The sequence below is a fragment of the Hippocampus comes genome, unplaced genomic scaffold, assembly GCF_001891065.2.
Source record: "Hippocampus comes isolate QL1 unplaced genomic scaffold, H_comes_QL1_v1.1 scaffold167, whole genome shotgun sequence".
Classification (NCBI taxonomy): Eukaryota; Metazoa; Chordata; class Actinopteri; order Syngnathiformes; family Syngnathidae; genus Hippocampus; species Hippocampus comes.
Window position 1 is genome coordinate 864,507 of NW_017805502.1, and position 13,134 is coordinate 877,640.

Consider the following 13,134-nt stretch of genomic DNA (forward strand, 5'->3'; position numbering starts at 1 on the left):
CGAACCCTGCACCTCTGCACTGTGAGGCCGACGCGCTCACCAGTCGAACATTGTGCCATCCTCCATTATATTAATTACCATAAATTCCCTCCTTTTTTTTAACTCTCTCTACTTGGACATCAAGAGCCACTTGAAAGAATCCATTGCACATTTCAGGAAGAAGAAAGAATTAAAATGTCTTGCCAAAACAGCTTCCAGTGTCATGACTTCAACAAAATCTTCGCATGTGTTGGATGGAATTTGTGTCCATTCATTCAAAGGTCACAATTTCGCTTCTAAATCGACCCTCAACCGTGTTGAATATGGTCAATGTTAGAGCGGGCTCGCTAATTCATTGCCATGCATCATAAACATCCAACTGGGCCCTTGGGGGCATTCTCAAAACTGTTGGGAGGATGGAATTGACCAAAATGGCTCTGTAAGAAGAAGAATTGAGATTCCATGGGGAACAATGTCGTGTCCAACCCCTGCCTGACTAAAGAATAAAATTGCGAAGAAGATGAACAAACTTCAAAATAGTCAACCTCACCCTGTGGAGTAGCCCCTCACACCGCCCCGTAACTTTTGCAACAGAAGTGAGATCCTATTACTGACACAGTTTTACCATCTCTGTGCAAAATAGCACACATCAACTACACCACATGAGTGCATGCATGCTGCACTCCGGTCATGTCATCCATCACCTGCTGCAAGTTGAGGCGTGTCACTGAACTGAAAAAGTGACAGTGACTCACTCACTGACAAAGAAATCTGCTGACAAAGAAATCAAAGTGACATTCCTTTGAGGACAGCTCACCTCTATTGAGGGAAGAGTCTTTTATCCTCCAATGTCTACCTCCACCGTTCTACTATTTCTGCCACATATTCACTGCATGCTGTGTCTTTATTTCCCTAAATGCATTTTGATTCTGATGCTGTTATCCAGCTTAAGTGTAATTCTCTTGCCCGGTTTATTGAAGCAGTTTTTTTTTTTTACTTATTTGCAGGCCAAAGAAATTTCTAAAATGTATTCCAAATGTAGTTCTCGTGAAGTCAAGTTATTTTCCTTTCTAGTTATAAGACACAGAAGAAAATGTGGTCATGTGTACAAAGGACACTATTGTTTAAAATATCCCGAGGGCACAATCTCAAAACAGTGACACCATGTACAGATGTTTTGCTGCATGCGTGTTACACGTGCTTGGAGAGTGTGAAGCCGGACAAACATAACCTTCACCCTGACCTTGTGTGTGCAGTTTGATTCCCAGTAGGACATAGACACACAGACAAAAGGGATCAGTCCTGCTTCATTAAACCCACCATGATGGTGGGAGGGCGTGCGAGTCGCCTTAAAGCTGGGCGGGGGCTAAGAGGGGTTTTCCCAAGAAAACAAACTGAGGAGTTTGTTCTTGGGACTGCTTGGATACAATAGGAGCGTTTCTGTGCTGGTGACGGGGTGAGAGGCACAATGGCAGACGGAAGGCTGCCAAATAGTGATTACATTCACAATTTGCAAGTTTTCTGCATCTGGTGGTGACAATCTATTTGTCACATGATCCCTCAACTATTGCATCATTCACGCAGCCGTAATTCAGAATCGCTGAGAAGAATCGCTGAGAAGCACATGCAAATATACACGCACGCGCGCGCGCGCACACACACACACACACACACACACACACACACACACACACACACACACACACACACACACACAGCTGTTGTGTTGTCTGGAACTCGATTGGTCATGGCCGGTTGGCTATCCATCAAAGAGAAGGGTAGGAGAGGAGATTTAATTGAATGATGAAGGGGGACAACAGCTAACAAAGGGGCAGCAGGTCCGGTGAGGGTGAGGAGTAAAAGTAACTCGGGCTCATGGCTGGGCTGTTAATCAGATGGAGCCTGCAATGGGCACATGTCTTTGGAATGTGAAGAGGCAAGTGCTAACATGACTTCAGAAGCTGCAGCTGGATGGACAAAAAAAAAAACAAAAAACAAAAATCACAGCATCCCAGATAAAGGAACATACAGACCCTACCCTTGAATCGGACTGCAGTATGAAGTCACACACACCAAAAACAAAAAAAACAAAACACACACGTTTCTCCTTTTTGTTTCTCTTTGTCAAGCAATCAAACTGTAACAGTTTTTTTCCCCAGGAATCCACCATCACAGGCATTACCATGGTGGTGAACACAGAAAAAAAACAGCATGTGAAGGACTCTTTCCTCCCTTTCTTCTTCAGGAGACGTGAGAAGCGGGTGCTTAGTAGTGAGGAAGGAGATGCGGGTGGGTACATCAAGGGAAGGGAGTGTGGGAAAACAGCAGTCCCTCACACAGTCCCCCAACGGAACCTTCTGCTGTATAGGACTGAATTTACATACCAATATAAGGATCCCATAAACAGAGTGTAATTCATGCAGAGGAAGCAGAACGCTGACAGAACCAGAGCCTGGCAGATTTTGTCATCAATGGAGGCGTTTTGGAAGCGTAAACACATGATGAAGAGCAACAAGAGCGTGATTCACCATCTCCTTTCAGCATTCCATAGACAACCCGCGGCCATGTGATTCTGCAGAGTGCCAAAGTGACACCAGCATTTGACATTTGCGGACTGGGGAATTGTCCAAGTTGAATCCCTGCACACTAAAAGGAAGCTAACACTCCGTGGTAGCACCCCCCCGGTCTCCCCTTGCCAGGCTGTGAATTTAAAAGTAGTCATGAATTTGGAACAGAAAGCTGTCCCAATGCTGCCATTTGTTTACAGGACAACTGAGCAAGGCTCATGAGGGAAACAAGCCTCTCTTACAGAGTGTCAGCAAACTCAAATGTAAACACATCAGAGGACATATGCATGCATTTGTGATGTAAAAAAAAATAGTAAAAATAATCTGAGTCAAGGGGTCAATGCGTAAACCACACCAGATTAAAGTGGGATTCCACACACAACCTTTGACCGGCATCGCTTCGGGATACGCAAAGATTAGTGATAGCGTTGGACCACGGAGCCCCTCCTTTGACACACACAGAACGAAAACATCATCCCACACAACAGTGGGGAAGTGGTTCTGGCAAGTCTCTCACCGTGTGGCAAACATCGCTCGGAGGGAGGAAAAGGTGGCCGCGTCCTCCTTCAGGGTTTTGAGCTCATTCCTCAATTTCATCATGGTCTCAGTCACCATCGCCTTCTCGTTTTCGTACTTGCTCTTCAGGTTGGCCAGAGCAACTTCAGCAGTCTGTAGGCAGCAACAATGCAGAACAAGATTAGAGAGGTGGGGAACCAAGGAAGACTATGAACTTATTATATAGATTGGTTTAATTCTGCCACATGTGCAGTAAATCATACAGACAGCTTGGTCTGAAGCTCTTATTGGTCAGTTGTTTGAAAATGAGGGGCTTTCATGTCTCTGTTCTCTCTCAACCACACAAATTTTAAAAGCACAACAACTGCAGATACAATTCGGTTTCTTTATGCAGCTGACACCAAAGGACTGCTGTCCCCACCCATGTTTGCTGTCGACCACATCACATTTGCTCAACAGCTGAAAAGCCTTGAAATAGCTTCCATATGCCCCATCTTCTTTATCTGTCCTTCAAGGCAAGATGACAAATGTTTGGGATGTCAAATCTACAAGAGACATCCCCAGTGGGTAAAAGACAAACTGACCTGCTTGTTAGCCTTCAGAACAGTCCTCAGAGTAGCAATCTGTTCCCTCTTTGTGCTGAGGAGGGATTTCAGTTTGAGGATCTCCTCCATGCAGGCCTCTTTGTCCTTGTCGGCCACGGCGCCGAGCTCCAGGGAGGCCACCCTCTGGCGCGACAGCTCTGTGGTGCGGTCCACGGCCAGCTGCAGGTGCTTGATCTGGTCCCTTATGATGGCCACCAGATTGTAGATGTTCATGGGCTCACGGCGGTGGTCGGACACAGGAGAAGGCAGGCCCGCGGATGGAGCGATATCATTGAGCTCCATCTTAACAGGCTCTGGGAAGAGGCCCTTGGTGAGCAGGATGGGAGAGCGGCGGCCGCGGCCTTCGGGGCTGCTACGACCTGCCTTGCCCTCCTTGTAGAAGTCGAGCATCACGCGGTTGGGGGTCTCATTGTTGCACATGCACACGTGGTTGTAGAGGGTCGCCAGTTCTTCGCTGAACGTGACCAGCTCGTCCTGAGCCACACTCAGGCTGCCCTGAGATTCACCTGCCATGTCACTCACCTGGGAGCAAAGGGACGGAAATGAGGAGCATGAACGGATTTAACGGTGACTTTCAAGTAAGGTGTCAGATCAAACGTACCTTTCGCAACTCTTTCTCCAGCTTGGCCTTCTCGTCCTTCTCGAAACCTCTTGTCTTCTCCAGAGTGGACAGCTTCTCTCCGAGTGTAGTGACATCGTTCTCCAGACGGGTTCGCTCTTCATCATAACGGGACTGACAGGCCTGGTATTCTGCCTTTAGGGTCTTCAGCTCCTCTTTCAGCTCCCCAGCTTCTGAAACGGCAACCTAAAAAAGGCAAAGATTTTGGTCACTAAATCTGCCCTGATGTCGTTCTCTCTACACCGTTCAACTCCGAGACACCTCCTAACCTTGTACTTGCACTCCAGGATCTCTGGTCCATTGATGTCCACCTCGTAGTAGTCTCCATCTTCATTGCTGTCGCGTTCTTTCTCATTGTCCAGGGCAGACTGGCGCTCCTTGCTGGCCTGAAGCTTGCGGATGGCGTTAAGGTTTTCTGTCAGACGGTTCACCTTCTCCTGGTGCTCTGAGAGAGCGCCATTGGCCTGCTCAAGTTGTTTCTGGGAATCCTGCAGAGTGGACAGCAGGTTGACCTTCTCACGCTCCATCTGAGGAGAGACGACCAAACCAAGAGTACAATGAAAGATGTGTGACCATTTAAGTACCCAGCTGACTTCAGGTAAAAGGCAAACTACGTACTCGACTGGATGCCAGTCAATCACAGGACACATATAGACAGACAATTAATTCATACTCGTCACTGAGTGGGAACGGAACCCACATTCCCCGCGCAGAAGTCAGACAAATGAACCACTATAACTACACCATTAGTGACTTAAAACATAAAGCCACCTCGGGGAAAAAGATCTGTATTCAATCAATTCCGTCCAGTCATTTATCAAAATGAGAATACTTAAGGAAGATTTTAATAGTCTCCTCAACTTCTGTTTGGAATCTGAAGCTGACAGCAATGGAGACAAATTTAGCAAGAACAGGCGCAAGAACATCTGACTGTGTTTATGTTTGACAAATGGCAGCGTAAAAGAAACATTCTTTGTCAACAATCCAAATTCTTTCTCGTAACCATGGTAGCCAGTCAGGGATAGGGTTGAATTCATGGAGTGGCAATGAAGCAGATGGCAGGGCAACTGGTATCACACCACCCACTGTCTCACGCCTCAGCAGTCTGGTGTGTGTGTGTGTGTGTGTGTGTGTGTGTGTGTGTGTGTGTGTGCGCGCGCGTGTGCTGTGTACCCCAACATCCAATCACCTCCCTTCGCTGACAACCCACAGTAAGCCCCTGTCTCCTAGGTTCTGTTACTATGAATGTGACACAAAATAAAACGAATATGCATGCAATACTTTGTACCGTATTTTCCGACGATAGAGAAAATTAACCCACAACATAAGTCATACCAATCAAAAAGCGCATCATGAACAAGAAAAAAAAAAACAAAGTTGCTCGGGAGGATATATTTTTTGGGCAAATTTATTAAGAACAGTAGAGCTGGAATGCGTACCCAAAATTCCAATTACCTAAAAAGGGGGTGGATCGGAAATGTTTTCCAGGTACGACTGGTTCACTCACAACTGTTTGGAAACACAGAGTGTTGTTCAAATGTGCCGTTCCGTTATTCAGAATGCCCCCAAAAAGGAGTGTCAGAGCCCAGTGTTTCAGGCGGTACTGATGAAAACAGTTCAAGCATGAGCTGCTGATGGGTTTATAACGTAGGCTGCATTCAGAAATTAATGGGAGGGGAGCGCGCTCTGCCACTCCGAACACAATCACTTGCAGAGTGGTGTTAGGGTTTGAGAGTGAATTTCGGAGCGTGTCAAATGTGGCCAAATGTACAATCCTGGTCAGGTGTTGCAACTTTCAATACTGTAAAAAGTAAATCCTTGTTGTGGCGGAAGCTGCATATGCTAAACTTGAGATACGTCGCACATTGGTTGCTATGACTACTACTTCCTCAACTTTCTTTTGGCGGTTGGCAAATACTTTTGGTGCATTACCACCACCACCTTTAGCATGCTGAAGAAGGTGACCACTAATGATATTTCAGCAAAAGTATTTGTCAACCACTACATAGATGGCAATGGCGAGTGATGAAAAAAGCGGAAGGGGCGTGGCCTGGACGGGGGCGTGGCCTGGACGGGGCGTGGTTACTTACAAAAGTGGCACTAAACATGCTGAAGATGAAGTGTATTAAATTTACACAGTTTGAAAATTGAACAGAAAAAAATCCCAAGATCGCCACTATTCTTTCAAGTGAAAATTTGTGCAATTTTGCCTATGCATTCCTGGTGAGCAAAAATATGTAACTCAAAATTTGCTGCTCAAAATCAAAACAAAAAAAGTAAACACATCCCCTGCCATATTTAAGATTTGTTCATGACTTGTATTCATAAAGTGTTGTGTAAATGTGATAAAAAGCTGTTGATTCTTACCTCATACAGTGATAGTGAATATTATGCATACAATTTATTATGCATAACCGTGCTTTATTATCCAAGACAAAACGTGAATTATCAATATGAATATAAAACGCAAATAAAAACAAATAAATGTTATCATGCTGTTGCTACAAATGCATACCAAATAAAATTGAAAAGATCATCCTCGTATATTTGAATAAAAAAATATATACCTCGGAGTGTACCTGTCTATCGGCGAGGGGCGTCAGTGGAGCAGATTTCGTTGCTTGGTTCAGCCAAAGTAAGTACCCCAGCGCGTAACGTCTTTAGTTGTATCCGCTGACGAAGTTTGTTTGAAAAATGCCGATCCCAAAGAATAATTGCTCCGTCGAATGGCGATTTTGTCGGCATGTTTTTTCACTTTTGTTGCATGATCTGTCAGTGCCACGCATCCACGGTTGCCATAGTTAATTAAGTCACTACAATACACACAATAAGCTTTGCCTGCTACGTCAAAGCTTATTGTCCAAGAGCTTCTGTAACTTCGTCGAACTTGGAACCAATTTTAACCTTTACAGTGATTTTTCTGTCAAGCCAGTCCAATCGGAATTTATTCTTGACATTTGAGTCAATTTCTAGGATTAAAGACTCCTGATGTTTCGTCAAAAATTTCATAATTCCGCTCAAAACGATCCCAGAACAATGAATTTGCGAGACGAACAGGCCGCCATGAATCAGGTAAAACAATATGTTACATGCAATTTGATTGGTCCAATCGCTTGTAGTTAACCAATCGCTGGGCCGTTTATAATCGAGCTAAGACTTCCGCAACAAATAATGCCTTCAGTGATCTGATTAGTTGAAGCTTTCATACACGTCCAATCGCAGGGCTGTTTACAAACGGAAAACGGAGAGACTGTTCGGGAGAGCTCGTGAAAACTCGACGATAAGGTACCTGACCGCCCCTAAAATTTTCTCAACGGATTTAGACGATTCACAAAAATGATCAATTTAAGAAATAAAACGGCGGATTTCCGTGGATATGCGGAAAATTGCCATCTATGCCACTAAAAGACAGTCAACACGTTTAGAGAATGGGAATTTGGGGTGCCAGTCCATGCTGTAATTTTAACATAAAAGTCGCGAGTGAGCATAAGTTGAAAAAAAGTTTATCACTCGAATATCTGCTCTTGGCAAAACACAAACCTGAATCAGTTGCTGCTTTAGCTTCTGGATCTCAGAAATGTTCAACTCGCTCAGTAGGTCGTCCACAAGACTGGGTGCTGGGTTGAACAACTCTTCCTTCTTGGGCATGCGGTTGTCGTCGGTGAGCAGCTTGCCGAAGCCATTCTCGTAACCGTGAAGAGCATCGTCGTTGTTGGGTTCAGTGGTGGCATCGTCGGAGAACTTGAGGCCATCCAGAGAGATGCTAAGAGGACTGCAGGGGGGAAATTGAGGGTGGTGTGAGAATACCGAATGGCATTTAGAGAGGAGGCAGACATTGTGGTCCTGCTCAACACGTACCTGTTGTAAAGTGTGTCTCCAATGTTCATGTAGTGGGACAGCTCCTTCCTCAGAGAGGTTTTCAGCTCACGCTCAGTCTTGATGGTCTCGAGGGCTTCACCCAGCTGACGCTCAGCAATCTCTTTTAGGCGGATGGCATCCTCCAACTGGCTGTTCAGAAACTGCATATCCTCCTCCAAACGACGGATTTCATGCTTCAAGCCTTCAAACTCAACCTGTGCATGAAAAAAATAACAGATAGCAAAAGTTTGAGGTATTATGCAATTCTATAGAAAATTAATGTTCATGAAATCATTCTCACAGAAACTATATTGAGTACTATTTCTATTTTGGTGCTGGCATGGTTTTGGTGGGGGTTTTTTCCCCCCCAAGATTGGAAGGATATGAAAACAGTTAATTTGGTGTGTCAACTATACAGCAGTGGTAAATAGTTCTAGAATTGGAGAAAAACAAACACTTACATTGATCATAGATGCCAGGTCAATTAAAACCAAATTTCTTCAAACAATTGTGCTGTTATTACTTTGTTTCTTTCATGCTATACAATCTATCCATCTTATTCCTGCTTGGGAGGCAATACGTGAGGGTGGGGAAGTAGCTCGACTGGTAAATCGAGAGTCCTCCTGGCCAAGGTCATCAGCACCCCGTCTCCACTCTAAACATGGTTGATGGTGCACTGCTTTCCCTCCTCCTGAGACGCCGGATGGCGGACTTGAATTTCAGTCCAGAAGTCCTTCTCAATAGCTTGACGAAATTCCTCCCATGGCACTGTTTTTGCCTCAGCAACCACTAAAGCTGCATTCCAATTGGCCTGCTGGTTCCCATAAGCTGTGTCCACAGTGCCATGGGACAAAAAAGGCTCAATAGGACTCCTCATTCATCTTGACAGTATCTCTCACTACTGGTGTCCTCCCTACTAATGCTACCATGCCACTGTACTTATTCACCATAGCATGTTGGTTTAATATGGAAGAAGATGAGAAATTGAGCAAAGTCCTGCTGAAAAAAATGGCTTCTTATCGTCATTAAATCAGTTTTCAGCACTTCTCTGGTAGCCTGAGCAAAACTGTGGCTCAAATTTTCCAGATATGAACAAACGACACCTCACCTGGCTCTGCTTGAGCCCTGAGACCTGCTTCTGCAACGAGATGTTTTCCTCCTCCAGCTCGGTGTAGTCCTGCAGCAGACGAGCCTCCCGGAACTTGTACTCCTTGATGTCATCACGCAATTGATTCCTCTGGAGCTCCACCGTCTGGCTGTTCTGTGGCATCAAAATGGTGGCACAGCCGAGATATAAGCAAAGAGGAAGAGCTGAAAGTGACGTTTTCAAACTTTTTTTTTTTTTTTTTAAACACACAGTAGAGGTGTAAATGGCAACTGACAGGATAATGTTTCTTTGTGTCAGATTGTCTCATGCACTAAATCTAAATCTCCATCTGGCCGTAACCAACATGTGCTTGATGAAGACATGAGATGCCAGGTGTCTTCCGGCTGTGATGCCACAAAAATACACTTAAGCCTCCTCGATGACGAGTCTTCAGTTGCACAATTAACGAGATCTAACAGACTGGATGCTCATTTCAGAGATTACATGCTGGCAAATGTGCCCCGCACACTGTCGTGCTGTGCAGAAAAGCCTTCATCCATTATAAAAAAAGGTAAGAGAGTCAAGAGAAGGTCCCTTCCTCCACTTGCACGCGCAAACCTGAATCTGTAAGGATGCCATCGGTTCTACTGGGCCACCTGTTTCTTCACAAACTCATGTATTGCTCTTGGTAACAAACCACCCACTACATTTGAAGCGGCAAAAGTGATCAGGTGACGTGAGGAAGAGGAAGTAAAGCACATGCACTCACACGGCGAGGATGGCGTCATCGCCTGAGCCGGGTGGGGAGCACGTGAGACTTTGCATGTGGGTGTGTCATTCCCTCAGCAGAGATAACCTAATAGCTGCAGAGGCATACTTAGCCGAGCAATCCCTTTGCCAGGTGGCCACTACCACTCACGCTTGACAGCACCAACCCCATTAGCCAGTGCATGCAAGATTGTTCGATGAAATCAGACCTGACAGGCTGACTGACTGAATCAGTCAAGTTACTCTCTAATAACCTGATAGGAAGAATGTTTTTTTCAATGACCATACGATGCAGTTAATTTCCAATAAAAGTGACATTTCTTTCCCCAACAACACCATCAACAACATGGCTAACGTGCCTCAAGAGAAATGTAATCTGGGCACCAAAACCTCTGTCTCATTGGAAGTGTTTTGTTTCTGCTAGTAGAGGCAACGCCCTTTATGTTTGCCGCACCAAATGATTAATTACCATGTGCAGAGTTGAGCTGCGGCGGATGTTACAAGTCTAATTCATATTTGGGAGGACTGGCGCACCTCTAATGAGTGGGAGTTTTTGGAGTGTGGCAGTGCTGCTGATTTTCACAATTATACAGTTCAGTCTAAATTGGGGATGGCTATGATAATTATTAATTGTGTGAATGCTGAAACCAATCCACATTTTCTGTTGAATTATAGCTCTTGATCTAAACTGTTGATTTTTGTGGAATAAAAATGTGCAAAATGAAATATTGCACTTAATGTTGGTTTACCATTCACCAAGAAAGAACAATTCATGAGGAGTTTATTTTCACCGAAATCAAACATTCAGCCAAATATCCTTCCTTAAACCAAATGCGGCACTCAGTAGAACGTGACTTCTGCCCTCTTCGAACAACTTCATAGAATCAGAAATGCTGAAGATTCGTGCCAGCTGGTTGCTTAGGCATCTTCTTTGTCAAACGTCATTTGTCTCAAGTGGTGGGTGCCTGCTGTTGATTTAGTACAAATGCAGGCCACAAGCCAACCTGATTAAAAGCCCCCCTCCATCCGATTATGTGGGATGCCTGAGCTTTGACCTTTCACCTCCACATCCTGCGCCACACATTCTATTTCCACATTGGAGACTAAGGTCAGATGGCCCGGCCCCCTGACAGAAGGTCATTAGAGAATGGGGAGGCCTTGTGAACTAAACAGCCAAGCGACATCTCCTGATGTGTGGTGAGAAAATGTGTGTGGCTGATTAGCTATCAAGGTGTGATCAATGGCCATCTGAGGGGCCACCCCAATAAATAAATAAATAAATAAATAAATAAATCAATCAATCAATAAAAAGAGGTTGTTCCTTCCCCCAAACTTAGCAGGTGACGTCTGGACAGCTGCCCATGCACCGCACTTGAACTGACAAATGTGCCACTTCCATCCAAAGTGACACTTTTTGCAATACATGCTCTAAGGCAGCCATGTTTGAAGGAAGAATTCAGAGCATAGTGACTATGAATGCATGATAAAGCAGATGGGGGGTCGGGGGAGGGGGGGTCCTTCCCATTTCTAGACCACGGAGTGCTGCAAAATGTCACAAAAGCACATTACTAGGCGAGGCTTTTAAAAGTCCAAGCCCAAAGTGTCTGTCGGACCTCCAGAGCTGTCAAGTGAACCAAGAAAAGCTTAACAGCATGATGATGCTCAGCCTGCTTAAATCACCCCAAAGCTTGGAGTTATTTCCCAATGTGTTTAAGCCGCGATAAGCAAAACTTCAATGGGGCAACAGCGCAGTCACAGTGGCAAAGTATCAGGATTACGGCAAATGTAGATTAGGATTTTTGTGCTTGGTTAAAGGCTATTTCCTTAACACCAGAGAATCCAACTTGCCTTTCTACAGTCGATATTTAAATCGGATGGCTCTGAAATGAGTGCTGTCCAATAGACTCGGGCAACACTGAGAGCAGAGGGGTCAAACTTGAGGCCCGCCACATCATTCGATGTGGCCCGCCAAAGAAAATTATGTGCATCAACTTCATGTTTCTTGCTAAATACCAAAAGTGCAAATTCTCTTTACTTTTAAAAACAATGAGATTTTACAAGCATTTTCTTTGTTTCCAATCGCTTCTTTCAAAATAAATGTAGCATTAGGACAAACAGTTTACTGGTCTCTGATTTCAAAACTAGTCATTCATAGATTTGTTGTGTGTATGTAATCTGAGACAGCCATACATTTGTTTGAATTTACACTGAACTTCCAAGTCCCTCGCTGCTGGTATAGTAGTGCCATGGTACACTCGCCAGACGGGTAGCGTGGGATCGGTATCCACTCAGTGCCGGTGTGCGACTGACTGGAAACCAGTTCAGGGTGTAGCCCACCTTCCACCCAAAGTTCACTGGGATAGGCTCCAGCAACTCCCCGCGACCCTCTTCAGGATAAGCGATGTTGAAAAATGAATGGATAGGTGAACTTCAGTCATAAAGGCCCTGCGTAGGAAACCCAAATTACGATGTGGCCGGTGACAAAAATGAGTTTGAATCCCCTGACTTAGAGTATCTGCGTTGATGCAGCATTACAAACTGTATTGAGAGCTACAGTATATGTCCTTCATCCGGCAAACTAAAAATGAAGCCCACAAAAGCACAGCGTCTTATTTATTCCTATCACAGGTCACCTTCAGTAAAATGAGCAAAATGATCACCAACCTTAAGTGCCACCACCTGACAGCCGAGCGGGGGCATAATTGTGCTCAGTCAACCTTTCCTACCATCTGTGAGGATGAAAGATGATCAGTCTGCATGTGTCCCTCCGCCGCCAAGTATTATTATTTGACTCAGACTTTCTTGACTGCAGTCAGGAAGACATACCTTCAAAATAACAGTTTTGAAGTTTGGATGCAAAGTTGCGTGCGGGTGCTTGATTGTAACATTTCCCATTGTGAAACTGCTGAATAGCCAGGGTGAAAATGTGCCTTGGTGCACTTAAGTTTTTAGGCCATCGGGACAAAAGCTGGAGAAACATGGCTCCATTAGTGAAGTCAATGTGTCAGACTCGAGTCTATGTGCTGTTGATTTATTCAAATCGATTGATCCAGCACAGAAAGATCCTCTTGTCATTTGAGCCTTGGGCTTAAATCAAGACTGACACTTTCTGTAAGCAGACAAAGGACTGAGGTT

General features: G+C 44.8%; 1 protein-coding gene across 2 annotated transcripts in view; it reads right to left on the bottom strand.

Annotated features, from left to right (window-relative positions):
• LOC109520202 (protein bicaudal D homolog 2-like) overlaps window positions 1-13,134 on the bottom strand; it is a 30,950-nt gene that overhangs the window by 2,715 nt on the left and 15,101 nt on the right. For both annotated transcript variants that reach the window (XM_019877268.1, XM_019877267.1), the window contains exons 3-9: window positions 9,253-9,405; window positions 8,145-8,359; window positions 7,827-8,049; window positions 4,556-4,813; window positions 4,269-4,472; window positions 3,647-4,189; window positions 3,064-3,215 (exon numbers count right to left, since the gene is read on the bottom strand). In XM_019877268.1, the coding sequence (XP_019732827.1) occupies window positions 3,064-3,215; window positions 3,647-4,189; window positions 4,269-4,472; window positions 4,556-4,813; window positions 7,827-8,049; window positions 8,145-8,359; window positions 9,253-9,405 (1,748 nt within the window). The remainder of the gene's footprint in view (window positions 1-3,063; window positions 3,216-3,646; window positions 4,190-4,268; window positions 4,473-4,555; window positions 4,814-7,826; window positions 8,050-8,144; window positions 8,360-9,252; window positions 9,406-13,134) is intronic.